Below are 27,078 nucleotides of genomic sequence, written 5' to 3'. Positions count from 1 at the left end.
TTACACTGAGGGTTATTTTTGTTTCCGGATGCTCCAGGACCAGGCCTTGTGGGGCCTACCCAGGCGGCAGGAACTTAAATCTCAGTATTTACCGGCCCTCTTCTCAACATCACCCCTTTGGTCCTCCCCGGCCCCCTCCCACCCCAGGACCAAGTCTTGGGAGACTTGGGCCTGGGAGTGGGGAGGGAGGAGGAAGAGGAAGGTGGAATGAGACACAGTCATGGACTCCGGTCTCCGAGGCCAGCTCAGCTGGGCCCGGCGCTGCAGCACTATCCGACCTCAACTGCTGCCCCTTTTAGAGAAGTTTCTAGCTGAAACTCAAAATACAGCAATCATCCTTTTATAAATAAGTTAGAAGAACACAGATGGGGAGGGGAAAGTTCACATTAAACATGCGAGTTTCTTTTTGTCCTGGGGGAAGGAGTGCAACCACAGACACGAACGTTCAGAAACACTGGCGGATTTGGGGTGAGCAGAGGGGAGTGGGGAGCATGGTGGGAAAATAATAATTATCATTATTATTACAATAATAACAAGATTAACCAGTCCAAGAGAGAGGGAGCCACAGGAAGACTTAAGACCAAACGAAAAATCGTAGCACAAGGCCCGGGCGAGGCAGGCTCGTGGGAACCGGTCCCCAGCGGGCAGCGGCAGCGCGGGGAGGCTTGGAGGGGCCAGGGCTGGGAGCAGCACGGGCTCTTGGGCCGCCCCGGGCTCCTCCCGGCGGGCTCAGGGCTGGAAGGCGCTGCCGGCTGTAGCCAGGCTCATACTTTTCAGTTTGTTGTCTTTCTTCCACTTCATGCGCCGGTTCTGGAACCAGATCTTGATCTGGCGCTCGGACAGGCAGAGCGCGTGGGCGATCTCGATGCGCCGCCGCCGCGTCAGGTAGCGGTTGAAGTGGAACTCCTTCTCCAGCTCTAGGGTCTGGTAGCGGGTATAAGCGGTCCGGGCCCTTTTCCCGTCCGGCCCGGTCATATCTGGAGCAGACAGAGCAGCGAGGCAACGTTATTCCGGTTAAGGGAGGGGGCCCTGGGTGGGAGGGGGGCGTGGAGCAGGACCCAGGCGTCCCTGGCACCCAGCTCACCGCAGCTCCAATTCTCCCCACTCCAGATGCCCGCATCCGAGCTCGCTTTCTGCACCCCTTTCTCCTGCAGCCCCCACTTCTGCTGGCAGCGAGTGCGCCCGGCTTTGTCTCTTGCTCCCTCCCTGTGCCTCACCCTTCGCTGGGCTCAGGCGGTCGCTCACCCCGGGAGGGAGGAGAACGGTTGCACTTTTGCCCTGGAAGGCTCGTTTTACTGCTCGCCCCTCCTCTGCTAGAAACAGTCTCAAAATTTCGGGGGCAAAGCAGGACCCTTCCCCACGTTACATAAACCTCATCCTTCATCCTAAAGCTAGTTCAAGCTGGGCAAATAAAACCTAAGGCGAATCTGGGAACAAATTATTAAAAATACTCCTCCCCAAACCCCCAGCTAAAGACCTTCTTTGGCTCTGTCCCCCCGAGCTGAGCTGTGAGGACCCTCTTAGAGACTTCTTCCCCTCTGGAGGAAAGAAATCTATATTTGAGGAAAAGCCAAGTTCTCCTCGCCGCCGCCCCCCCCCCCCTCAAACGCGGAGAAGGAAAGCCGAGAAGACAAAAAGGGGAGCGAGAGCGAGAATTACCATGGCTGATGTGAAGCTTCCTCATCCAGGGGAATATCTGCGGAGTCTGCCCCTCGGGCGCGGCTGTGGAGGTGGCCATGGGCTCTGGCTGCGCCCGAGCTAGGCTTGGGCTGCTTAGCTGGCTCGCCGCTTCCTCGGGCTCCGAGGACACGCTGGCCTCGTCTATTTCGGTGAAATTAGCGCTGGAGCTGGCCGGGGTCGCCTGGTCGGAGGGGGACGAAGCAGAGGGCTTGGCGCCGTGGCTGTCGCCGTTGGTGCAGGGCAGGGACTCGGGCGAGGACAGGGAGCAGCTCGACGCCGCTTGCCTGAAGCGGGGCTCCTGGGAGGGCGCAGGGAAGGCGCGCGAGCTCTCGCCCACCGCCCCAAAGTGGCTGGAGGAGGCCGAGGAGCGGTTGACGCTGAGGTCCATCCCATTGTAATTGTAGCCGTAAGAGCCGGTGTGCATGGCAGCGGGATCCCTGTAAGAGCCGCTCAGAGAGCTGCCACTGCCATAATTTAGCAACTGATAGTCCGGGCCATTTGGATAACGCCCCGAGAAGGAGTTTACAAAGTACGAGCTCATTTGGGTGATTTTGGAGGGCTTGATTTGTGGATCGTGGTCGTTATAACCCTGTGCTTCACGATTTATGATGTATTAATGAATTATAGCGATGCACTGTACTTCGTTTTGCTATGTATGCGGCCAAATATGGGGGGGGTGGAAGGGGGATGGGGGGGCGTTAGGGAATCACGTGCTTTTGTTGACCAGTCGTAAATTCTCGCTGATGACCTCAAGAGGTAATTCATGCTCTATGGTTACAAATAATGACGATCCGAGAATCGTTAGGGCCGATTCAATGCGAGCCTCCGAGAGAGGGGGAAAAAGGAGAAGGGGGAGAAACAGGGAGAAGGTTGGCGGCGGCCTCTGAGCAGAGCGCGCCACCTCCCGGCGAACGGCGGGAGCGCGGGCCGCAGACAGCCATGGCGGCGACAGCTGCCTCCCTGCCGGCTCCGTGCAACCGCGGGGCTCGAAAGAAACCCGGCCTAGGCTCACCCACAGGGTTGAATCTTTTAGAGGAGAAACCCGGTCGAGCCTTTGCCCACTTTCTCGGGAGTGGAGTTCGTCTGTCCATCGGTCCTTCTCCTTGTCGTTATTATTATTATTATTATTATTATAACAACTCTGGATAAGATGACCCAAGATTGAGTTGCTCTTCCCTTACTCGGGCTTTGCAAGTCTCCGAGTTGGAGACGGAAATGGGGGAGAGGTTGGAAGATGTGTGTGAAAAACAATGATTGCAAAGTGTTTCCCCTGTGAGCTCAGCCTGGCCTGCTTCCTGACCGGGATGCAGTGGCCCTACCACAGCATCCAAGCCGAGCCGGTGAGGCTAAGCTGAGGGTTCGAAGGAGAAGCCTTCGCTTCTCCTTGTTCCCTTAGAAGTTTGAAATCCTCTTTCTGACCTCTTCCTCATCCTTAGCCCAGGATGGAAGAAGGGCAGAGCAAGACAGAGACCCCAAAGGAAGAGGCCGGCTGGGGCTAAGTGGCCTAGTTGCGAGAAAAACGGTGGAGACGACCGCGTCGGGGCTGGGGTTTGGGTGTAAACATCGTCCTGAGAGTTTGGGACCAAGGCAGAATCCTTTCGCCTTCTCACCAGATGCCCGCTATTGCCTTGGGATGCCCCACTTGAGACCCCTTGCTGGCGTCTGGGTAGTTTCAGAATTTGCCCAGCGGCCCACTCCTTCCCCGGAAAAGGGTTCCGAGGACCCGCGGCCCCTTGCTGAGCGCGCTGGGCGGCCAAAGACCGCCACAGCTGGGCCCCTTCTGCCAGGCGGCTATTTTCTTTAAAAATAAAAAAGGGAGAGAGAGGGAGGAGGAAGAAAGGAAAACAGTCTCCGCAGCTTGCCGCCTGGGTGAGGGTGAGGGTGAGGGTGAGGGTGAGGGTGGGGGTGGGGAGAGAATGGGTCGGTTTTTGTTGATGGGATGAGACCGAACTGCCCCATCACCTGGCCTCCTGCCCTCAGGTCTCCAAAGAGCAGGGGGAAAGTCTTGCCCTTCGCCCGGCGCCTGCCGGCGGCTTCACATTCCCCTACTTGTCGCTGAGCTACTACTTGAGGCAGGAAGGGGTGCCGGGAGTCTTCAGCTGAGGGCAAAGAGATAGATATCCGGTGGCCCCAATTTAGGCCAGGAGCCGAGGGCCAAGGCCGGCGGAGACCAGGCCATGTGGGCAGGCCAAAGACCACGGGCCTTGGCGATCCTGTGGACAGAACAGCGCTGCTGAGGCACTGAGACCCGCCTGGCTCAGTCTCTGCAAGAGCTCCCGGCTGGAGGGCCTTGGTGGCGTCCCTCGTGCCACGGACAAACGAGGAAATGCTAGAGACTAAGAGGGAAACGGCCCTTCTCCGTCCCCCAATTCCGCACCAGGAGAGGCCGTTGTGAGCCTCAGCACCGGCGAGGTGAGGCGCTGGAGCTTGGGCCGAACCGCTGCAGCCTTTATCGCAACTGTAACTTCCGAGCCCTCTGGGGCCGACCAGGGCTCCTGCCTTTGCTGCGGAGTTTCCGGCACGGGGACGCAGGGGTGGCGGTGGGGGTAGGGGAGTGGCAGGGGAGGAGCAGAGGTGACCCAGCAGCGAGGTTTTACATCTTTATTATTATTATCATTATTAATAATATTAATATTATTACCGAAGTATTTCACGTCCAGAGCTAAAACAAGACTACAAACACAACACATAGAAAATTAATAAAATAGAACTTTGTTTTCTTCTGAGGCTCCTCTTCTTACTTCTAGGTAGTATGTGCTCCTTCCAGTGGCTTTGGGGAGGGGCTGGGAGAGAGGTCTGGGGTCAGGGAGTCTTCGAGGCCCCCGCTGAGGGGACTGCGAATCTACCATTGAACCGTGCACGGGGGACATGGACGAAATGAGACGCGACACGGACAAGAGCGTTTTGCTCTGCTTCCAGGAAACATCAAGTGAGTCCGGTCCTCAGTTCTCACGGGGGAGCCTCTTTGGGCTGAGGAGGTTCCACGGGGATGGAGGGGGCGCTGGGGTGCTGGCTGGGGTCAGGCAGCGCGGCCTCCCAGCGCCCAGCGAGAGCTTTGCGGGCGGGGGCATCCAGGAGAGCAGTGGCCCCGCCTGTCGCGCGCTGGAGAGCAGGTCCCCAGGCTCCCCCGCCCGCAGAGCCTTCTCGGGGCTCTCCGATGCCCTCGGCTCCCCGAAGGCCTCTGCCTTCGCGTCCCCCCGCCCCCTTCCAGCGCCTTCATTCGGCTGGTTTTTCTTCTTCCTCCTCGGCACTGAGCTGAGACGCGCTGAGCAGTTTGCTCTCCTTTTTCCACTTCATGCGCCGGTTCTGGAACCAGATCTTGATCTGCCTTTCCGTCAGGCACAGGGCGTGCGCTATCTCGATGCGCCGCCGCCGCGTCAGGTAGCGATTGTAGTGAAACTCCTTCTCCAGCTCCAGCGTCTGGTAGCGCGTGTAGGTCTGGCGGCCTCGCCGGCCACTGGGCCCAAAGGAGGAACCTGTTACGCAGAGAGGAGATGCTGAGGCCTGGGGTCACCAGGGCCAGAGCCCCCCTCCCCCACTCGACCCTCGAACGGGGACTCTAGCCTGTCCCGGGATGCCCTCCACTCTCCCTGTTTCCCTGCCCCCCTTCCTTCCTCACTCCTCCAGCGCCCCCTCCAGATTCCCTCCAGGTCTCCTAGGCTTATGCCTTCTGTCTAGATTCTTGGTGGGGGGATGGGAGGAGCAGTTTTAAATCCCACCTGAGCCTAGGGGGAGGGGCTGGGAAAGCACTGGCCAGGTATGTCTCTTCCTAGCCGCATCTTTTCTTTCCATCCATCTGGCTCCCCCACCATCCTGTGATAGATTCCGGCCCTTAATCCGTAATGACGTAGATCGATCCGTAGTTGGCATTAAGGGCTCCTCACTTTCGTGTCCCTTTAATGGACATCAATTTGGGACTTAAGGCCGACAAATAATCCAACCTGAGATCCCAGCGCCTGCTTGTCCTTCTGTTCCCCTCCGCCTGCTCCCTCTCTTTCTTCTCCTTATTCTCCCTCCCTCCTCTGACTACCACCCCTTTCCTGGTGCCTCATCTTTCCCCAGCCCCCGACCCCCAGGGAAAACCAGTCCGGGACAGACTCAACCCTCCCTCGCCAGCGTCACGCCGCCCCTCTTCCCATGACGCACTCCGTTTTTAATGAACAGTCTTGGGGTGGGGGGATCGGACCAGAGCTGGGGGCGACAGGGAGAGCCCAGCCAGTGACTGCGGCCCCTGCCCGCCTCCCTGACCCAGAATCCCGGCTGCGGCCTGGCGCTCCGGGAGAACACACTCATTCCCCCTGACTCGGAGTGCATCTGGGACTTTGCAAACTTTGCAACTCCTGAGGGCGGGAGGGCAGCGCGGGAGACCGGTGCAGGCGCCCAATCTTCCCTAAGCTCCGACCCGAGACGCTCTCTCTGGAGGAGAAGGGGGTGCTCTCTAGCTCTGGCTCCGGGAGGGGGGCCCGTGGGGGTCGCGGCCGCCGCAGCAAGTCTCACTCACTGTTGCATGAATTCATCCGCTGCATCCAGGGGTAGACTGGGGTGGAGCACTTCTGCTCCTCCGCCTCGCCGAACACGCTCTTGTCCTGCGCGCAGTCGGACTTCCGCGGCTCCGGGTGGAACGGGGGCGGCTCGTCGGCACCCGAAAGCGCGCAGGCCGACTCCTTCTCGCGGTAGAAGGCCGGCGCCGGCCCGTAGTCGCAGGGCGCCGCCCGGCCGTAGCCGCTGCCGGCCGGCGGGTAATAGGAGGAAGCTGCAAAGCCCTTGTCCTGGCCGGGCCCGGGCCCGTAGGGCGTGGGGTAGTGCCTCAGCGGGTCCGCATAGCCCGACGAGTAGAGCGGGAGCTGGCCCAGGAAGGACTCCTGCCCGCTGGCCAGAGTGACGGGGAAGGTGGAGTTCACGAAATAGGAACTCATTGGGAGGGGAGGCGCGCGCGGCCGTTGCTGCTCCGCCGGGTTTATGATTTGTTGTGTTTTATAGTCCGAGCGCCGCGCCTATTAGTAGTATATCTGAGATTGGGTTTTAGCTGAGGGGGGATGGCGAGGTGCCAGTGAGGGCCAGAAGGAAATACAACCATCTGATCCAACACTGACCAATGGCAGAGGCAGGAATTGTCAAATAGCACCCAGGAGGAGCGCAGCCCGCGCTAGGGACCCGCGCACAAACCTATCAACCTTTTTTTTTCCCCCTCCTTCTTCTCCTTCTGCTTTCTCTCTCTCTCTCCCCAACAGCACAACCCGTCCTGTTCCACCTACGTAGGGTCTGCGAAAGAGGCGTCTGTGCCTTTGAGGGAGGAGGGAGCACTTGGATTGATACCTCCCCATCCCCCAGTGATCAAATAAATATATCCCTCCCCTCCCCACGCAGAAGAGGAAAAAGTTAATTGTGTTTTCAGAGAAGTTAACCCCTGCTTTGCTTGGGGTTAGGCAAGGCAGGGGTTATTCCCTCCAGGGAAGGTGGGTAAATGTCTCTGAATCTTGAATCTCAATCTCCTTAGAAGAGAGCTAAAGGAGGAGACTGTTTTCTCGGGGTTTGTACTGGTAGAAGGGGAGAAGAGTTCTCCACTGATCAGCATTGTTTTCAGAAAGCGAGAAGCAAAGAAGAAACCTCTCTTCCCAGGTTTTGAAAAACGTTTTTCCTGTTTCTCAGATCTACTCCATCTCCTCCAAGCCTGGGTTTGTTATTCCTGCTTCTCTGCAACTCTTATGGTCTGAGAGACAGGCCAGAGCCTGCTGCCCAGAGGACCCAGAAGGCTGGGAAATGGGAGCAGGGTCTGAGGTTAAGCTTCTCCCTCTGGTTGTGCAGCTAGGCTAGGAGCTTCTGGGAAGGCTACCGCTGCCGCTGCCCAAGACATCTTGCCTGGTTCTAGTATGTACTGCTTGCTCTTGGCACAGGAAGGGGCACGGGGAAGAGGGGGATAAGGAGAGGAGGGGTGAAAGGCATCCTCCAACCTAGGTTGTCTGATCCCTATCCTGCCTGCAACCCTCCCTCCACCCCACTTCCTACCCCAAAAGAATAGAATATACTGGGCTATATATACTGGGCTATAGAATATAGAATATTAGAATATAGAATTAGAATATACTGGGCTATAGATTCTTAGGAATCAAAGGTGTTTCAGTAAGTCTGGGTTCAGGGAAGAAATTGTTCCCTCCTGCAGGTCTGGGTCCTCAAACCCTCCTGATATTGGAGATAATCAGAGACCACTGGGAAGAGAGGAGCCCTTGCTCCTTTTCCAGGTCTCTCCAGAAGCTGGCAGTTCTCTTTAAAATTAATTCTTTCTCAAGACTTGGTTTTTGTTTAGTTTTATAAGGAGAGAGGGGGATTGGGTCCTCCTGGGGTTGCAGCAGGCAGCTTACAACTGTCATTCCGTATCCCCTCTCCAGATGCTCACTACCCTTCTGTTTGTCTCTCAGCATCTCTACAATCCCTACTACGTCTCATGTCTGTATCACCCGCTTGCTACTTACAAGCTTTGGTGTGAGAGAGTGTGTACATCTCTGACTCTCTCTCTCTCTCTCTCTCATCTAAGGAAAATGAGCATTGGAGGCAGGCTGGAAGACTCAGCCATGGTGTCTTTTCAACATTCTAATGTGCACGTGGAGGCTAGGCATAAAAGGTGACAACCTTTGGACCTGGGGCCAGGAATGGGCCAGGGTGGGAGACAAAACCTGATGATGAAGGGGCCGGGCTGACCCTTCTCTGACTTGTTCTTTGGACTCCTTTTTATGGGACAGTTCTGCCCACTGACAATGGCACAAGACATTAGGAAAAGAGGTAGAGGGCTGAAGTTGGTGACCAAGGGTGGGAACTTGGTTGCTTGCAAAGTGGCCTCCAAGGCTCCCTGAACTCAGGACAACTTCTGGGCTGCAACTTCATGGCTAAGTGGCTATTCCCAGTTGTCCCATCTACCACTTCCTAGCCCAACACTTTGGGGGGTTTTGTCAAGATTTAAGAAAATAAACTCAAGCCTCCTAATGATGGAGAGTCATAAGTGCTCTAATCCAGCTGTGGTCAGGCCCACTCCTGGAGAGGAATGGGGAGCATTTGGGCTGGAGGAGCAAGGTGGGGGGAGTGCCTCGTGTACCTCCCTCCTCCTTGCTACTGAGGCGGGGCCTTCGGCCTCAGCCCTCTGTGCCTCCTCTCTGGCCACAATGTCCTCACACTAGGACTGGATGGTGTGGGCTTTTCCATGAAGCCTGGATAACATAAGATTTGGTGAGGGAGGAAGTCTTCCCCTGTGATAGAAACACAAGAATAATCGCCTTATCCTTAGAGTCACAGCCCCAAATTAACCTCACCTCTGCAGGTTGCCTGTCGTGAGATGGAGCCGCAAAGGCAGAGCCTGGGCGCCTGGAGTCCGGCATGAAAGGAAATAGCGCCTCATCGCTCTTATCTAAGCCCAGAGGTATTTATGAGCGTTTATTCGTCTGATCCGTTTGTTTGGGAGAAAGAGCAGGCAGGCAGGGCTGGGCCAGAGGCCGCCTGGCTTCTGGAGCCAGATCTCTATGAATCTGTCTGTGGTTCCGTCCACTGCCGTCTGTCTGTCTCCAAGGGGGAATATGTAAATACACAGTGGGCACAGCCATCGGCAGGTCTGGGGTGTCTCCCCCTGCTCAACGAGAAAGTGTGTGTATGGAGAGGCGGATATAAACGTGTACTAAGTCTTGAGTACACAGCAGAAGGATTGCATAGAAATCCCACAGGCAGGATGTATAACTGTAATTTTCTGAGCTATGACCCTGTGGTCCTGTGGACGTACACACATTCCAGCTCCCAGGGAAAAGTCTAAGTTGTGCTCAGCTCTGGAGTAAGATTCTCCTGCACCGGTAATCTCAGGGAGGATATTTGCCAGTAGGTGTGTGGAGGGGAGGGGATTGAGACATTGTCCAGGCTTCCCACTTCCTCTCAGCTGCAAAGCTCCCCCCACCCCCAGCTCTTAGGACTGTGGGCACCTTCCCCCACCCCACTCCCAACTGTGATTGGGGTGGGGTGAATTCAAACATCTCAACCCAGTTCTTCCCCTAGACTCTGTGATTCTCTGGTTTGGGGGAACACAAATGTTCCCAGAGGGAGCAGTGTGGCCTCTCCCACTCTTCGAGAGTTGTTCAGAGAGAACATTGCCTTAAAATTGGCCAGTCCAAAGCACAGTACAAAGACATTTCCATTATGCAAATGAACGGCATCTTCTCTGATGGAGGGGGGAGCAGTGGCAGCTCAGCTCCCTCTCCCCAGGTCCTTGGGCACCCTAAGAGCCCTTCAGGGTTTCAATCCTCTATACCAGCCGCCTTACCCTCCCCATCTGTCCTTCGGATTGTCCACAAGAAAAAATCCTCCGAGGGGCCCAAGACCTTCGGAGAGCGCTCCCTCGGGGCCTCCAGCACTGGGCCGGGCCTTCTAGCCGCCAGAAAGTCACTCTCTGCTGAAGAGCTGAAAGGGCTGCTCCTGCGGCCCAGACTCGAGAGGCGCCAAAGACTCCGGGCCGCAGCCCCCGCGTTTGCCCCCAGTACCGCTGGGCCCCTCGACCTCGGCAGCTCCGGGCCAGAACCTAGTAACACCTCCGCCTGCCTGGCACCGCAAGCAATTTCCTGGAGCCCCCGCCCAGGAACTGGGGCCACAGCACCTTGAAAGGAGCGGCCAGAGCTTCCTCCTGCGGCTTGAAAGCCCGAGCTAATCAGTAACCCGTGAAACAGGGGCCAATATTCAAACTCGGCGGCAGCGGCGCGTACCCCCGCCCTCGCCACCCGCTTCTGGGAAAGCAGTCGGCTTAAGTGGGTATGAGGGGTCCGGCAGGAACGGAAATTACAAGGGTTAGGGTTCCTTACTGATTGATCCCCACTCCTACTCCCCGTTTTTTTTCCCAAAGCATATTTGTGTCGATTTCGCTTGAAATGATCGGGAATAGGGAAGGGGACGCACACTCACTTGCAAGACAACAGTTCCCAGAAAACTCGGCTCAATTCCTTCACCACAGACTCAAATGGCCAAGAAACTGGCAAGACCCACCACCCAACCCGGAGAAAACAGACTCGGTTTGTCTTTTGACAACCGAGTGGAACTGCCCGGGCCAGCGCCTCCCCTGCGGGACCCCTCCCTTAGCCGAAAAGAAAACCAAATAAACCTTGAACAGCCTTGGCCTCGGATCTCCCTAGCGGCCCTGGTGATCCCCTCTTGAGCTTGGAGGGGGATAGCGGGGAGAGGGCTCTCGACTCTGATCCCCCAGTCCTTTGATTCAGGGCCCCTGCCCGCGGGCAGGATGAAGTATTAGTCCTTTTTAAATATGCCCTAGAAAAAGCCGCTTCCCTCAGCCAGCCGCCAGGTTTGGAGCTGGGATGAGGCTGACAAGGGGGAGGGGACGCTTGTTCTCCAATTCACACGCGGGCAGGCGGGAACCGAGATCCAGCGGAAAGCGTCAATCTGGGCCGACGTCCCCAGAAGCCCGCCGAACCAGAGCGGCGGGGGCTCCAGTCGTCGGGCACGGTTCAGGCAGTGTCGCGGGGCATTCGGCGCCGAAGCCGCATGTCTCCAAACGGACGGTAGATGGCAGCAAACCGCATAATTTGGGTCAGAGTAAACTGTCTGAGGGATGATTTATACCCCGCCAAGACTACAGGAGAAAAAGACCTTTAGTCTGGGTGGGTTTGGGGAATTTTTCCTTTGAGAATAGGCTCTTAGTGCCGTGGGTGCTGGCCGAGAACTTCTCTCGCTACGCAGCCGAGGAGTCCCTTCAGGCACCCATGCCGGGCCTGCTTCGAGGGCATCTACCTGTGCCTCCAGGGGCCCCCCTCCAGCGCCACAAGTGGCTGCTTCTCCCTTCTCAGCTCAGGATTGAGAGGGTCAATATCCCCCTACACACACCCAGACCCCCAAATCCCTGGGCAACCAGAGGCCCGAGGCTGAATGCTCTGCATCTGCTCTTTAAAAAGAGGAAAGCAATCACCTATTCCTGCAAACCAAACTAAATCACAGTCTCTCTTGCCCTCCGCGCCCTAAGTCCCTTATCTGTCGTCTGGCAGCTTCCCCAGAAGCCCTCTCTATTTTTAAGTCCTCACCTAGCGACTTGAGCCTTTTTCAACCCCACCAGCTACTTTAGGAATCTCGGCCTCCCGCCCTACGGTTCTTCTCCCCCCTACCCCCGCCCCCGGAGGTCTGGCTGGGGAATGAAATCAGGCGCCGGAGGGACAGGATTAGCTGTCTGAGCTCAGTGCCAGGCAGCTTTCTGGTCCGGACACCATCAGGTCCCCTAATGGGATTTTCTTTTAATTTTATTCTTCTCTTTTTTTGTTTTTGTTTTTCTCTTTTGTTTACATGCCTAAAACAACGTGTTAAACAGCTTCTTCACAGTCACCACATTTGGATCTAGGAAAGTTTGAAATGTTTCCACATCAAGACACACACGGCAATTTCCTCCTCCACCGAAATCCATACCAATAAAACACAAGTAATAGAACCGATATTGCACAGAAATCAACACGCTGTAACCTACCGCGTTAAAAACCACAAAATTGTCTCCCTGCAGAGCGAGGCTCCCTCCTGCGGGAGTGGCGAACGACCTGGGCATTTTCAGGCATGCTTCCTGGGAGGTCTCCCTCGATTTGGGTACCTCCACCCACAGCCCTTGAATTTCAGAAATATCTCCGAAGGGAGATCATGAGTATTTCTCTGTGAATTGTTCTCTCTGTGTCTCTCTAGACGCCTCCTCGCCCTTGCTGGCCTCTGCGGAGATTCCAGGCCCTCCAGAGACCAGGACGTCCCTCAGCGCCACCGTCCCTTGTGCCAGTGCTGCCGGGAAACCACCGATACCCGATACCCGCACCGGGCAAGAGAACTGCGCGGGGGCAATTGGGGGAGGCCGGAACAAGGGAAGGATGGGGGAGGGGGAGGGGGCGCAAACCCACGGAGGCCGTCGCAACCGGCTTCTGCCGGCGTCCCGAAGCCCAGACATCTCCATCCTCTCTTTTGCAGCCCCCTCGCTTAAACCTCTCCTCCCAGCTTAAAAAGGCGACTTAGAGCTCGCCTCCATGGCCCCTTTCTGTTCCTCCTCCCGTCTCCCTGCCCTGCTCCCCCTCCAGGGAGCATCCACCCCTCTCTCGGCCACCGAATGTCCTGAGAAGCTTCTCCCTGCAGCGCCCAGAGGTGGGGTTCAACCCCGTCTTGGCCGGGGGGAAGAGAGAGACAAACCCAAGCCCCCACCCCCTGTAAAAATCGATGCAAAAGAATAAGAAGAAATTGTAGAATTTCTCTTACCTTTGCAGACCTTGGGATTTCTTTCCTCCGATTGAAGGGGGTGGAGAGAAAGGAAAGAGAAAAAAAAAAGAGAGAGGGAGAGAGAGCGTTCGGTTTCTTCTTCATCTTCCAGATAATATTGTCCCAACCTGAGAGCCGTTGCTTCCCCTTCTCTGACTTGGGAAGAGAGGGTGTTCGCTTTTCTGATATTTGCATAGAAAATGGAGTAAGTTCTGGCTTTGAAAAATGGTATCAGGCTGCAGTCCTGGGCAGATTGTCCATTTACCCTCCATGATGACTAAAATCCCAGATCAGCAAGCAAATTAACTTAGAAATTAAAATTATTTTTGGTTTTCTCTTTTGTGTAATTCCCACCCCTCCTTCCCCCCACCCTCTCTCTCTCTCTCTCTCTCTCTCTCTCTCTCTCTCTCTCTTCTTTCCTCTCCCCCTCGCTTTTCCTCTCTCTCTTTTGCTTTATCGAGCTGATACTGAAGTATAAAAATATCAAGAGGCTGGAGCCCTGAAGGACGACAGTGCTCCGACCTAGGTGTGGTGTCCAAAAGAATGCTGCATTATAACCACCAGGGAAATGATAAAAAGTTCATGTTCACGATCACCCGGCCACATGACCGGCGCTGGCCAATCGCTGGATTCAACCACTCATAAACTTCTATCACAAAGTTGTAAATTTTCATAAAACAACAAGGAATTTATTGCATTTCTTCATGGCTGCTCCACCAGCAACGCTTTTCTCAGTCGCCATCTTCTTTTCTTCTCCTTCTCGATTTTTGGGGAAACCCCAATCTGAGAAAGGGTGCGATTTGGGGTGTGGGGAATCAGGCGGAGGAGGCACAAGCATCCAGCTGGGAGGGGGGTTCTTTTTGGAAACTCCCTATTCTCACAGGAGTTCTGTCCCCTCTTCTAGTAAAAATTCACCCCAAAACCTCCACACAGGGACCATTCTAAGGCAATCTGGGGGTGAGTTAGGAGCAGCAGCTAGTGTCCAGAGTTGCCACTTGCATCAGGGCAAAATGAAAGCTTCAGTGCCCCCTTTCCCACCTCTGAATGCCCCCCTCACTCCCAGCACTATAGATGGCGGGAACCCCACCTGTGAAGCTTGTAGCACTGCCGGTGTGGGGCCCTAGATCTCCTAGGGCCTACTTTTTGCCCCAAAGAGGCTAATGGGGGCCAAGGCAGACACTCTAGCCACTGGATGCTTGCCTCTGCACCCCAGAAATTGGAGGAGGGTAAAGCCGGACCCTTGACTCTCCCACCCAAATGCCCACACGCCCAGGTTCCCAGGGACAACTCCCTGTGGTCTGCGGGGGGCGGGGGGGGGTCTGCGGTCATTAATGAGGGAACTGAAGGTTTAGGAGCCTTTTACTTACAAATTCAGATTAAACAGATTTTCCTAAAACACTCTTCCTTCCAACCCTCTTCCCCTTCTCTGTTCCGATGCCCGATCTTTAAATTTAAATAATTCAGGGTTTATAATCGAATAGATACTAAAAATCAACTCCGCAGGTCTAGCTACGTAGGCACCGTCCTCTGGGTATTTATCCCTCAATCAAGGGGGTGTTTTGGAGACAAACAACAACCCAGATTCATCCCAGGTTTCCCAGGTCCCCTGAAATATGCCCGAATTTTGAATTGAGCTACCAGCGCCCAAATGCAGGAAAGGAAATAACCTCCCCCACACACAAATGTTTTTCTTTTTTCTCTTTCTCTGTACTCCGGAGAAGATTCCAGGTTGCCGGCAGCGCAGACAGCGGGCAGAAAGGCTCAGAGGCAGCCCGCGGAAGGCGGGCGGCCGGGCTCAGAGCAGCAGGGATGCGGCCACAGCAGCCGGGTAGTTCGCACCGCTCAGCTTCTCGCTATCGGCGCTCATTTTCTTCCCCCAATTTCAAGTTTTACTTGGGTCGCTGGGTCAATTTAGAATAAGATAAATTAAAATAAATGAAAGTAAAATAAATTTCAATAAAATAACCGAATAGCTCTTGTGGAAAATGTTTGCCGACCGAGCGGAAAGCCAGGAGCATCTTGATGTTGGAGGCCTGATTGGGCGGCCGGGAGGTTTTTGCTCGCCGGTCTGGCCTCTGCCCAACGCCGCCCGCCCGCCGGCGCGAGAAGGGGGAGTGGATTTGGGTGGTCACCTTCCCTTTCCTTCCGCTCCTTCTTCGCTTGAGGCCTAGCACTTGAGATTTCAGCTCTATATTTGTGCCTCGGCGGCGCCAAGCCACAGCCTGGTGTGAAGGCCTGAATGAGGAAGAGTTTGTGGAACTGTGGGGGGCTTGTTTTTTGTTTTGTTTTGTGAATGTGTGCGACTGGGCATGTGGACTCAAGGACGTGTTTACTTGGGGGCAAATGTGGATCTGTGTGTTTTATGAGCCGATGTGTGAGTGTACCCTGGTATGTATAAATATGTCTGTGAGTACGAACGTGGGTTTACTTGTGTGAGTGAATGTGAATACTATGTGTTCTGGGCAGGGTTTGGGATGTGTGAATGCCTGTCTGTTTATTTGTGAACATATGAATATGGACGTTTGTGACTGTGTGTGACAATGTATATATTTATTTATGTGCAGTGTCAGCCTGTAAACAGGTGTGGTTGGGTGCATCTGCGTGTCCATATGTGTAAAAAAATGTAAAGGGAATGTGTGTGTGTGGTATCCGAGGTTCACTAGTTGGCAGCCCCCAGAGCAAGGGACACAAGAAAACAGAGGAGGCCCCAGCACAGAAAGAAATGGGCAGCAGCGGAAGTTGGAGCAAAGGGGCGCTGGGATGCATGACTATCCCTCACCCCCTCCCAGCCTTAGGGAGACACAGAAAATAGGGGATCTGTTTATTTTTAATTGCTTTTATTTCTCCATCCTTCAGATACACGTAGAATGCAAAGAGGATCACAGGGGCTGGTGGGAGCAAGGAGCAGCAGGCAGGCCAGGTGCACAGAGGGGACACTTGAGCTAGTTGGTGGGTCCTTAGGGCTCCCTAAGGCCCCTTCAGTGCCGCTACTGGGAAGGGGGGGTTGCTCAGGAAGCCGGGGAACCACACGTTATTCCAGACCCACAGACCACACAGACAGCGTCAAAGATGGGGCTTACAAAACAGCAAGATTTTACCAAAGACCTTAACAATTAGCAACATAGAAAAGGGGAGGCAAATTCCAGAAAGCTACAGAACAGGTAGATGATGTCCTTCCCATACTGTACAAAACAAACCTGATGGACTTTCCTATAGGTAGTATTTTTTTTCCAGTGTTAAGAAACCAAAACTTCACCTTCTCTCCTTAAAAAAAATTAACTGCTTTCCATTTAAATAGTTTTTCTTTTCCCTCCCTATTTGACTTGAGTTTCCTGGTTCAGTTCCCAGAGCTGGGTTTCTCTCTCTCTCTTTCCCTTTTTCGTCTCTCTTCCTCTGCCCTTTCTCTGTCCCTCACTCTTCCTCGTCCTCCTCCGCCTCGGCCTTGTCCTGCCTGGTGGCCCCGGGGCCCGCTGTCTTGTTCTCTTTTTTCCACTTCATGCGGCGGTTCTGGAACCAGATCTTGATCTGTCTTTCGGTGAGGCAGAGCGCGTGCGCGATCTCGATGCGCCGCCGCCGCGTCAGGTAGCGATTGTAGTGAAACTCCTTCTCCAGCTCCAGGGTCTGATAGCGGGTATAGGTCTGGCGACCTCGCTTGCGGTCGGTCCCTGCGCAGGTTATTTGCAGGAGAAAAATCAGTGAGTGAGGAACGAGCCATGAGAGTGCTCCCCTCCCTCTTGGACCCTGTATGCGGTTTGGCATCGGTGGTTGTAAGAGCTTCTTTCCCATTACATCAAATTGTCACTATCCATACCCCAGCCTATGCCTGCCATCTTTCCTCAACGTGCAGACCTTTCTACAGGCCTCCCAAGGCAAACACTCCCATCTTCCACCCAGGAAGTCTTCTAGCCTAGAGCTTCTGAACACAAGGTCTAACCTGCTGGCTCTTGAAGGCCCTGTGCCTTAAAGGGGTGTGTATGTGAGATGAAAGGCAGTTAATCCTCCGGGACCAGGAACCCCAAGTCTCCCCTTTTGCATGCTGACTCTGATGGTCTTTGGGGGTACAGGACAACACAAACCATGCAAGTGACCCTGGAGTGGGGCTCTAGGCCTGGCCTGAGGGCTTTTCCCAAAAAGAAAAGGAGACAAAGAGCCTCACAGGTCCAGTCTCCCCCTCCCCCAGCCTGTTGTGGAATGAGGAGGAGGTGAGAATTTGCAGACTTCCTTGGAGCGTGGAGTCAGTTGGAGAGCAACTGCCTTCTGATGACTATTTTCCAGTGAGTGGCTGAGGTTCAGACAGGGCCAGGCTGTCCTGCCTGCCCACCTGCCCAGACAACCCAGCCCTCCAAAGCAATCTTTGGGCCTCCAGGAAGGCACAGAGGGAGAGGAGAGACAGCAGCCTGGGTTGGGGTAGAACATTCAGTATCTGGCTGGTGGGGGCTGAAGGGCAGGGAAGAGCTTCCCAGGTTAGGCCCCAAACCCTGAGGAGGCTTGGGGGAGGTGCTGGTGCCAGCCCTCCTAGGAAGGAGACAGTGGGAGGAGGGGCTAGGGGCCCTAATTGCAAGTCAGATAAAAGCCAAGCTGAAATGTTTATGAGCAGAAAAATTGGGGCTTTAATAAATCAGCTGGAAAGCCAGTTGAATTATGAAGCAGGTAATGGGGACCGTGACCACGAATACTGAAAGTGTAAGAGCTGGGCTCTCCTGGCCCTCAACCCTGGCCGGATTGGGAGCTTCCGACCACAAGTCTTGGGTCTTCTGGACCTTGAGATTGGCCTCTGAGTCCAGGACAACATTATGAAGGTTGTCTGGGACAGGCTTATCAGGAGACCCCACGGAGCCCCTGGTCTCTTGGGGTTCCTGCAGCAGCTTCCTCGGTGGCCTGCACTCTTTCTTGATTTGGCTTTTTGGAGTCCTAGTGTCTCCCCCAAGAGGACATCCACCCTTCTGGAACGACACTTGCAAACCAGTTGGCCAGTTCTCCAGGGGTGCTAAGAAGGGCACCTGAGGAAGCCAGCTGTACTCCCCTGAGGCCTCTGCTCCTTTCTCTAGTTTCTCTAGTTCTCCTGCCTCCCGCTTCCCAAGTTTACTGGGGGTCAGGAGCCTGCTCTCTCTTGGTCTCAGCCCCCCTCTCTCCACCTGCCTCTCTGGTTCTGTGTCCCTGGCTGAATCCTCATCACCTCTCACACCCCCTCCTCCCACCAGGCCTCTAGAGCCCACCTCTAATTGTCCAGAAGGGAATAATGGGGGAGCGGGGTTGGCTGGGAAGAAAGAGGGAGGGGAGAACTGCTCAGCGCTGCAGCCCCCTCCCCTAGACCTTATCCAAGCTGGGGCTGGGGGACACACCCAGAGTTGAGATCCCTGGCTGGGGAAGGGAGAAGGGAGGGGGGAGATCCTAATGGCTATTCTCTGCAAACCCCAGTCTTCCTCCGCAAGACAAACTGCCTCCTCTCCAGCCCGTGCCGGCGCGGCTGATAAATATTTAAAGCTAAAAGGCCGGGAGGAAGGGTGGGGGTGGGTGGGCTGGGGGCTCAGAGCGCCGCGGCGTCGGCGGAGAGGGATCCGCTAGGGAAGCAGCGAGCGAGCCTGAGAGCACCAAGCAAAAACGGGAATGGGGGCGGCGCGCCGGGTCGCGGCTCGGGGTGGGGGGCCGCGTCCCCAGGGCCGACCTCCTACCAGGAGCACTCTGGACAAGGAGAGGGGCACTTGGCCGGGAAGGGAGCGCCTTCCGGGGAATGTGCCCGGGCCACTGCGGCTCGGGACCGCTCGGGACTGCTCGGTGCGCGGCGTTACCTGAGCTTCGCATCCAAGGGTAGATCCGGAAGTTACTCTCGGCCGCCAAGTCCGAGTCCCTCTGCTCCTTGGCGCCCGCCGCCTTGGCAGAGTCGCCGGGACACACCCCGGAGAGGTTCTGCTCAAAGGGTGCGCAGTGCATGTTGAAGGAACTCGGCTCGAGCCCGTAGCCGGCCGCGTAGACGCCGGCTGCACTCTGGCCCGCCATGCCCCCCCCGCCGGGGTACAAGCCCTGCATCGACGCGGCGAAGGAAGCGCCCGAACCCGCTCCATAGCCCGGGCGCTGGGGGTTGGAAGCAAACGCACAAGAAGTTTGTTCGGGGAAGGCTCCGGTAGCGAAAACCGAACTTGCGGCTGGATATTTAGAAAATAAAGCATTCGCATAATACAATGAACTCATAATTTGGCCGGATGATTTGTAGTCAGGGACGTTTTAGTGTCGGTTTTACGAGATTCCTTGATATATTACAGAATTAGAGTCCAGATTTACACCAAAAAGGACCCCCTTTTTCCTCTCTGGACCACGTGACCCCGCCCACGTGACGTCCCCTCTGCCAATAGCCGGGCAGCCTCCCCACGGCTCCCGGTAATGTGGAAAAAATTGTGTGGCGTTGGATTTATAAAATATGATCAATAATGAATGAGAAAACCAGGCCCTGTGGATTAGGGCTGGGGGCTCAAGGGCCGCTGTCGACCCCCGTGGGCTGGAGGAAGCTTGCAGGCGAGATTTGGGGAAGAAGGGATTGAGTGGAAGGGAAAATAAATAACCTCCGAGAGCGATCCTTGTTGTCACCCCCTCCTCCCCAGCCCGTTACCCAGCCAGAAACAAACGCAGGGATTGCATACAACCGGGTGAGTGGGTGGGTGGGGGCAGGCCAGGTCTTTATTAATCCGGACCGCTTCAGCCTGGCTGGGCCTTTGGGGGAACTTAGTCCGGAATTGGTCCGTTTCTCCCGAGGTGAGGAGCGAGGTGAGCCTGGCCTCAAGGCTCGCTCTCTCTCTCTCTCTGCCCCAGACGGGCAGGGACGGAGTGAGGCTTCCTGGGTGCTCCCAGAGGCGCGGAATCCAGCCCACGGGCGTTGGATGCTGCGGTTTCTGGTGACTAAAAAATAAAAAAAAAGTTTGAAAATTAAAAAAGGAAGGGGGTGGGGTGGGTGGGAAGAGAAAGGAAGGGAGGAGGGTGGCCTGGTATGCTGCTCTCCTGGTTCCCGGAGGCGGATGCCTTAGTCGAGCGTGGCTGCTGGAGAAGCAGAGGGAGCGAAGGAAGGAAGGCGGCGAGCCACCACCTCGGAGCTGGGCGAAGGTGGCCAAGTCCCAGAAAGGGAGAGGCAGGGAAGAGCATCTCCCTTCTCCTGCTCCCCCCCACGAGAGTACGAAAAAAATTATTATTTTTTTATTTTTCAGCTTGTTCATCAGCTCCGCACTCCACCTCTACCCCCGCACACACACACACACACACAGGAGAGGGCACACAAAAACAAAGGGGGAGGTTGGGGGGATAAAGCCACCAGCCCAGGCGCATCTCTCCAGCATGGCCTGGGCGCGGGGGTCTCCGGGGCCGGCAGCCTCGGAACGCGAAGGGAGGGGGAGGGGGTTTCTCTCGGCTCCCCTCCCTCGTTCGTCTCTCCTCCAATCACGCGCAGCCGCCTCCCTCATCCCCTGCGCCCCTGGGCCAAGGGACTCGCACCACCTGCCTCCAGCCCCCGCCCCCTCCGCTGCGCGGCCAGGCGGACGCAGGAGCCCGGTGACTGGCTTCCCCCCCTCCGCAGCTCTGCAAGGCGCCGGGAGCAAATGAGGAGCGCGGGCCGGGCAAGTCTCAGGTTCTCGCTTGTAAACTTTATTGTAACTCTTCCGCCCTTTTCAGGCGCAGACAACAGAACAAAGTATAGAGGAACAACAAAATATATAATTAGCCCTCCCGCCCCCCAATAAAGCAATTCACGGATACAGGATACATTCTCTTCACAGTAAACCTAAGAACACTTTAAACAATTGCCCACAGCGCGCATGCTAACTAAAGTAACCTCTTTTGAGAAACACTTAAGACGAAATTGTCAAACCAAAGCGGGGGGCGGGGGGGGGGAGGAAAAGAGAGAAGCCAGAGAGAAAGCCAGCGAGCTAGAGAGGGCAGCGGGGAGGGGGGTGGGAGGGGAAATGAGTACGAGGCGAGAGAGAGAGAGAGAGAGAGAGAGAGAGAGAGAGAGAGGGAGAGGGAGGGAGACAGAAAGAATTACGGCGTGAATAGGCAGTTTCATGTTGTTGGGAGAACTTAGCAGAAATCGGTACCTCGGTCATTACAAAGAAGCACGTTCAAAGGAAAAAAAGACCATTGCACAAGGAGGCTTTTTACACGGGGCAGGGGCGTGGGGGTGGGGCTCAGCCAGGCCGCAGCCGCTCACCCTAGCAGGGAGAGGGAGTCCTTGCTTAAAATCCTTTTCTTTCCCACCCCTCCGGCCCCCAAGAGATGGGAAGGAGATCCACGGTAGCTCACACACAGAAGCTATTACGAGAAACTACCACTAGCGGGGACTGGCGCGGCGGGGAAGCTGCGGTGGGAGGCCAGGCTCCGGGCCCCGCTCACGGGGCTAGAGCTGTCTCAGGCGGGGGCGGGCGACGGCAGCGCGGTCGGGTGACCCGCGGAGGCAGGGCGGCCGCGGCCCTGGCAGTCCCAGCTGGAGCCTACTTCTTGTCGCCCTTCTGCGCATCGCCCTCGTCCGCCGCCTCCGGGGCCCGCTCCAGCTTCTGTTTCTCCAGCTCCTCCTGCTCGCATTTGCTGCTAGGGAACTTGTCTTTGTTGTTCTCTTTTTTCCACTTCATCCTCCGGTTCTGGAACCAGATTTTGACCTGTCTCTCTGTCAGTCCCAGCGCATGCGATACCTCGATCCTCCGCTTGCGAGTCAGATAGGGATTAAATAGGAACTCCTTCTCCAGCTCCAGGGTCTGGTAGCGGCTGTAGGTCTGTCGGCCTCGCCTGCGTCCGGCGGCTGCTGGGAATGGGGGAAAGGGCGAGACAGAGGGGAGGGGAGGGTGGGGGAGGGGGCAGAGACAGAGAAGGTTGGAAGATTCGTGAACCAGCCTAGGAGACCAGTATAATAAGGGCAGGGGACCTTCTACCCCGTGCAGGGGCGGGAGCGCTGGGAGGCCGCGGTCAGCCGAGGGGGGGCGGGTGAGGGGGATCAGACACCACTGAATCTAAGGGAGCCAGAAAGGGGAGCCCCCTCCCCTGGTAACCAGCACCAGAGAGTTGGGCGGGGGTGGTTGAATCTATTAAAAGTGCCATAAACTTTAGAAGGAAGGATGTGAAGGAGGGGGAAAGTAAGAATAAAAAAGCCAGGATGGGGACGAATGGACCCACCTTGAAAAGCCCCCAGAGCCTCTGCCCCAGAAGAAAAGTTTCTTCAGGGTAATTAAACTATAAAGCAATTGAGAAGTGCAAAAGTTGAGCGCCCCATTCCCACCACCCTTTCTCCACTACCCCCCATAAAACAGTAAAAGGGGAAAAAAGGAGGGGAAGAAGAAAAAAAGTCAGGCAGGGTGAGGGGTTTATGGATTCAGGAAATGTCGCTTAGCGACCTCCTTCAAGGGAAGCAAAAAAAGAAAGGAAAGGAAGGAAGGAAGGAAGGAAGGAAGGGAGGGAGGGAGGGAGGAAGGAAGGAAGGAAGGAAAGAAGGGGGAGCCTATCTGAACAGAACAAGCAAGTCTTCCAGGGGCTGGCGGAACCCCGCCTGGCCTGCCCGGCCCCCCGTGCCGGCCTGGGCCCCGGGTCTCCCTTCCCCCCGCCGGCCCCGACGCGAGCTCACCTTGCGGGCGCATCCAGGGGAAGAGCTGTGTGGGCGACGGGCTCTGCTCGGACCCCTCGGCCTCCTCCCCCAGGCCGCTGGCGGCGGCGAGCTTGCAGTCTGCGTACTGCACCAGGTCTGGATCCTGCGCACCGAACAGGCTCTGCCGCTGCAGCGGGTCGTAGCCGTAGAAGTTGCCCGGGTCCCCGTGGCACGCCACGGCGCACGGGTTCTGCTGATAGGGAGCCGTGGACAGCGACGACGGCCCGTGGTAGAACTCCTGGATTTGCGACGGGTGCTGGAAGCTGCCGCCGCTGCTGGGACCGTACACCACGGTGGGTCGGCCGCCCAGGTCCTGGGCGAAGCCGCAGTCATAATAATTGGGGCGCAGGGACTCCCCGGTTTTGTATTTGGAGAACAGTGAGTTGACGAAATAAGAGCTCATTTTATTGAATTTTGAGGCGGCGGCGGCGGCGGCGGCGGCGGCTGTAGTTGGGGGCTGTTGGGGAGGGGGTGGGGAGGGGGAAAGGGAGGGAGAGAGAGAGAAAAAAACGCGGATTCGCCGGCTCCTAGTCACCCTCGCCAGGAAAGGAGAGGAAAAGGAGGAGGGGGGGGGAAAGAAAAGAAAGAAAAGACGAAGAATATCTCGAAGCCACCACACTTTTTGTGATTTCCAGGAATAGAAAAGGACAGCGAAGCTTCCAAAAGTCTAAGCTTGCATGGCAGCCGCGGCTCGCTCGCCCTCCCCCACCCCCCCACCCCCCCAAAAAATATACCGCCACTTAAAGAGGTCCTCGCTTTACATTTCGAAGAAGGGATGCCAGTTCATAAACAGTTTTCGGTGATTTACTTCCCTGCAAATGAGTTGTTTCATATTTTGCACTGTCTTTTCATGATCATTTGCATCCATTAGAGACCCCGCATCCTATTGGCTTCTCCGTACTCCTCCCGGACAGAACGCAGAGCTAGGGTGAGAGCGAGAGAGAGCGAGCAAGAGAGAGAGCTAGAGCGAGAGAGCGCCAGGGAGTGAGGAGAGAGCGGAAAAAAAAAAAAAAAGGAGGGGAAGAAAAAAAAAAAACCAGGGAGAGAGAGGGGGAGAGGGGGAGAGAGCGGGGAGGAGAGGGGGGAGAGAGCATGAATACGGATTAAATCTGTTTAACTACCTACATTAATGAGATATCTCTCGCCTCGCAACAAATCAAATACCCTCGCAGACCACCCCCAAAGACTGATGTGGGGCGCACGGAAAAAACCACGCACACACATACACAACGCGCCAGGCGTAGGCACGCTGTTAATTTCGCGATTTTAACGAGGCAGTTGGAGTCTTTTTAAATGTCAGGGTCGCTTCGGAAAAATGTAAAAGAACACGGTTTAATTGCACCGAGTTTTAAAAGGTCCTATAAATGTAATTGGTATTTTAATACAAGTTATCAAATCATACAGCTTCCTCTCCTAAACATATTTTCAAACAAACGAGGTAGTCATATTTAAAGCTTTAATGATCAATTTCCTTATTATTGATAAAGGTTTAACTATCGTGTGGAGGGAATTGGCTGGGTAACCGGCCCCCAAAAACGGCTGTAAACTCTTTAACAAACTATAAAACGCAATAAAGCCGAGTCTGTTGTTGTTTATGCCGCAGCGCATAAAAGCTGTTAGCATTTTACGAGTTCTTTCCTCTACAGCTATAAAACTGCAGCTTCGATCGCCCCCGCCGCCCGACTGCAGCACGGTGGGGGTGACAAAGCCGAAATGAGAATGATTATGAGGTTTTTTTCGGCGCAAACGGTGACTTTTCAGAGATTTTCTGCCTCCTTCAGCTTTGAAGCACCTGCCCCCACTCCCTCTCCGGAGCCCCCAAACCACACTCTCTGCCCCACCCAGGCCACTCACCAACTTTCCAACAAACAAACAAGGCTTTTCTTTGGAGAAGGGATCCAGGAGAGCTTGAGGAGGCACCAGGAGGAAGAGCCGAAACTTTCTGGTTAATGGGCAGTGGTGAAGTCCTGACCAAAGCTCACCCTGTGACTGCGATTCTGCAGTTTTACACAACCTCGGGTGGCCTGGGAGGGGGTTGCTGGAATGGGGAGGGGGTCTCTAGAAGGTCCTGGAGCCCAGTCAGCAAGCCTTTGGCAGACCAAGTCTGTGTGATGGGAGAGGGGCCTGATGCCACCAGCAGGATAACATTCAGTTGGGCTGCCCCAGTCCTGCATCCAGGCCTCGGGACCCAGTAACCAAGCCCAACTGGCTCCCATCCTTCCCAGGCCAGTCCTCCACACCTTCCGCATCACCCTCGGCTGAGAGGGCAGTTCCAGGCTTATCAGCACATCAGAGGGAGGGGAGAGCAATGGAGGCTGCTGCCCTGGTGCCTGGCCTTGGTGCCCACTGTCCTGTGCCCTCCTCTGCCCTGGACAGTGACTGCAGAGTGTATGAATGGGAGGGGCACCATTTAGCCTTCACCGTCCTTTGAGCCACTGTCACTACCTAGACTGACTTTGGGGTAGAAGGGATTTGGAGGCAGCAAGGTCAATGAGTCCCCCACTTTCTCTCCTCTCCCCTTGGGAGCCTCTGGTTAAACCCTGCTCTCCTCCAGACCTGAGGACCTAGGTCCTGAAACAGACTGCTGGACCCAGCTGACTGAATGCCACACTCTCTGGCCAGTTGCCTTTCCCAGCCTACTGGGCCTAGTGACAGTGGTGGCCAGGCTTTAGAAGGCCCCAATCTGAGGGTCCAAACCAATGGTTTCCTGAAGTGGCTCACTCAGCGAGGAAAGAAGAGGAAAGGAGAGGAAAAGAAAGGAGAGGAAAGGAGAGGAAAGAAGGAAGGAAGGGAGAGAGAGAGAAAGAAATCTAGTAACAAAGGTGGAGCCTTTACAAATACATTCGATCCACTGTTGATCCATTGTTTATTCACGAGAGAGTGGCTTCCTTTTGGAGGGGTGCTTTTTGGGGATCCCACTCACCCCAACCTTTGTAAAAATGAAACTATCACCTTTTCCAAAGGGAAGGTACCGGTGGGGCCACTTGGTCCTTCAAAAGTGAATCTGGAGAATGGGAGACGGGCTGAAAGGGAGAGAGAGAAAGGAGAAAAGGAGGGGAGAGGACCAGGGTCTTGAATTTTCAGCGCCAGGCTGAGGGGGCGGTGAGGCAGCGGAAGGCAGAGTTAAGTTGTTGCCAAAGCGAACATTTTAATCAAGTGCCGGGGATTTTATGGTCATGATTTGAGGACTCATCGGTGAGGTAGAAATTCAATGGCTTGGTCTAAATCATCCCTACACCGTGCCAGAAATTCCTGATGGAAGGAAAATGTTTCTATTATAAGAAAAGACAAGAAAGAGCGAGGAGGTAATTTATAAACACCCAACGGAGCGCAGATTTATTAGAGAAACTCAAGTTGAGAAACTCTGCTAGCCTCCCGGTCCTGGGGGAGGAGAGGAGAGGCTGCAGCGGGGCTAATCTTAAGAGGGGGGCATCTATTTCTCGCACGCGTTTGTCTGGATGGAGGGCAAGGATCGGCCGGGCCGGGTCGAAATGGGAGATGTGGAATCTAAGGGGCTATGGGCAGGCTGACAGCGCTCAGGTCTCGGAGAAATGCCTGAAGTCCAGGCCTCCAGCTGCTAAGCTGAGAAGGGACCGCTGTTCCCTAGGTCTGTCTGGGGCCGGGGCCGCGGGGCACGGAGCCCGAGCTCTCACCTGGAAGCCACGGGACGTGGGGAGAACCAAGCCCCTACTTCCTGCACTGCGCCTGTTCCCACGTCCATCCGGAAAACGCACTCTATTTTGGCGGCCCAAATTGGAGCGCCCAGATCAACCGAGGAAATATCCGAGCCTTTCGCACCTCGCCGTTCTGGGAGCCCCTGCCCCGAGCCTGGGTCGCCCGGCGCCGCGCTGCCCGGCCCTGGCCACATACAAAGGCTCTAGAGCCTCGGTTCGTGCGGAGCCGCCCCGCCGGCTCTGGGCACCTCCGAATCCCCGCCAAAGCCACGGATCCGTTTTCCCCAAAGCGCTCCCACCCCTACCTCGGGCTGGCTCACCCGGTTCCCTCTCCGCCGATTCCGCAGCAGGTTGGGGCGGCTTCCTCTATATCCGACCTTCTGCCGGCTCGCCCTTCTCACCTGACCAGCTCACCCGTATCCGCAGGCATTCCTCTCGCACCCTTCCCCGGATAATCTCATTTTCCCGAACCAATCCTCCTCTTTTATTTGGATCCACTAGTCCTATTATTACTATTATTCCCCGTTTTCATGCATTTGTTGTCCCACCGAACGTAAACTGGGTGAGAAGCCCTGAGCCCTGCTCCTCGGGGAAATTCAGAAAATTGACCATTTGAGGAGAGGGGGTCAACACCACTATATCTGAAATCTACAAAATGGGGGAAATAGCCACAATGAACCCAATATTTTTATTCTGGGCAAATTATTCATGACTTTTGATAGCGCTCAATTCGTAGATTCAGGGCCGACCGAAGTGCGAGGTGCAGCCGCGGGCGCCGGCAGCCGCAGCACGGGGAATTTTCACGTGGAGCAAGGGTGCCATCTAGCGGCCACGCTGAGAAAAGGCGCCGCCGCCACCGTCTCCTCC

The 27,078-nt window shown here is 55.6% G+C and overlaps 4 protein-coding genes across 4 annotated transcripts; all 4 read right to left on the bottom strand.

Annotated features, from left to right (window-relative positions):
• Positions 1-340: 340 nt before the first annotated feature.
• HOXB5 (homeobox B5) lies at positions 341-2,221 on the bottom strand. Its single transcript, XM_060133233.1, has 2 exons — positions 1,660-2,221; positions 341-977 (listed from the first exon to the last, which is right to left on the bottom strand). Exons 1-2 carry the CDS (start codon positions 2,219-2,221, stop codon positions 730-732), a joined length of 810 nt encoding a protein of 269 aa, XP_059989216.1. The 3' UTR covers positions 341-729.
• A 2,066-nt stretch (positions 2,222-4,287) lies between these two features.
• Positions 4,288-13,250, bottom strand: HOXB6 (homeobox B6). Its single transcript, XM_060134458.1, has 3 exons — positions 12,928-13,250; positions 6,182-11,287; positions 4,288-5,156 (listed from the first exon to the last, which is right to left on the bottom strand). Exons 2-3 carry the CDS (start codon positions 6,594-6,596, stop codon positions 4,897-4,899), a joined length of 675 nt encoding a protein of 224 aa, XP_059990441.1. The 5' UTR covers positions 6,597-11,287; positions 12,928-13,250; the 3' UTR covers positions 4,288-4,896.
• A 2,517-nt stretch (positions 13,251-15,767) lies between these two features.
• On the bottom strand, positions 15,768-19,562 carry HOXB7 (homeobox B7). The gene is made up of 2 exons (XM_060133099.1): positions 18,717-19,562; positions 15,768-16,592 (listed from the first exon to the last, which is right to left on the bottom strand). Exons 1-2 carry the CDS (start codon positions 19,114-19,116, stop codon positions 16,339-16,341), a joined length of 654 nt encoding a protein of 217 aa, XP_059989082.1. The 5' UTR covers positions 19,117-19,562; the 3' UTR covers positions 15,768-16,338.
• Positions 19,563-21,395: 1,833 nt separating this feature from the next.
• HOXB8 (homeobox B8) lies at positions 21,396-22,940 on the bottom strand. The gene is made up of 2 exons (XM_060133330.1): positions 22,517-22,940; positions 21,396-21,703 (listed from the first exon to the last, which is right to left on the bottom strand). Exons 1-2 carry the CDS (start codon positions 22,938-22,940, stop codon positions 21,396-21,398), a joined length of 732 nt encoding a protein of 243 aa, XP_059989313.1.
• Positions 22,941-27,078: the final 4,138 nt, after the last annotated feature.

The sequence above is a fragment of the Lagenorhynchus albirostris genome, chromosome 20 (assembly GCF_949774975.1).
Source record: "Lagenorhynchus albirostris chromosome 20, mLagAlb1.1, whole genome shotgun sequence".
Taxonomy (NCBI): Eukaryota; Metazoa; Chordata; class Mammalia; order Artiodactyla; family Delphinidae; genus Lagenorhynchus; species Lagenorhynchus albirostris.
This window is presented reverse-complemented; position numbering and strand designations above follow the sequence as displayed.

Coding starts and splice junctions, on each gene's coding strand:
- HOXB7 (XM_060133099.1), bottom strand. CDS start 19,116: ATGAGTTCATTGTATTATGCGAATGCTTTATTTTCTAAATATCCAGCC. Junction 16,593..18,716: donor CCCTTGGATGCGAAGCTCAG/GTAACGCCGCGC, acceptor TAACCTGCGCAG/GGACCGACCGCAAGCGAGGT.
- HOXB5 (XM_060133233.1), bottom strand. CDS start 2,221: ATGAGCTCGTACTTTGTAAACTCCTTCTCGGGGCGTTATCCAAATGGC. Junction 978..1,659: donor GAAGCTTCACATCAGCCATG/GTAATTCTCGCT, acceptor TGTCTGCTCCAG/ATATGACCGGGCCGGACGGG.
- HOXB6 (XM_060134458.1), bottom strand. CDS start 6,596: ATGAGTTCCTATTTCGTGAACTCCACCTTCCCCGTCACTCTGGCCAGC. Junction 5,157..6,181: donor GCGGATGAATTCATGCAACA/GTGAGTGAGACT, acceptor TCTGCGTAACAG/GTTCCTCCTTTGGGCCCAGT.
- HOXB8 (XM_060133330.1), bottom strand. CDS start 22,940: ATGAGCTCTTATTTCGTCAACTCACTGTTCTCCAAATACAAAACCGGG. Junction 21,704..22,516: donor CCCCTGGATGCGCCCGCAAG/GTGAGCTCGCGT, acceptor CCCCATTCCCAG/CAGCCGCCGGACGCAGGCGA.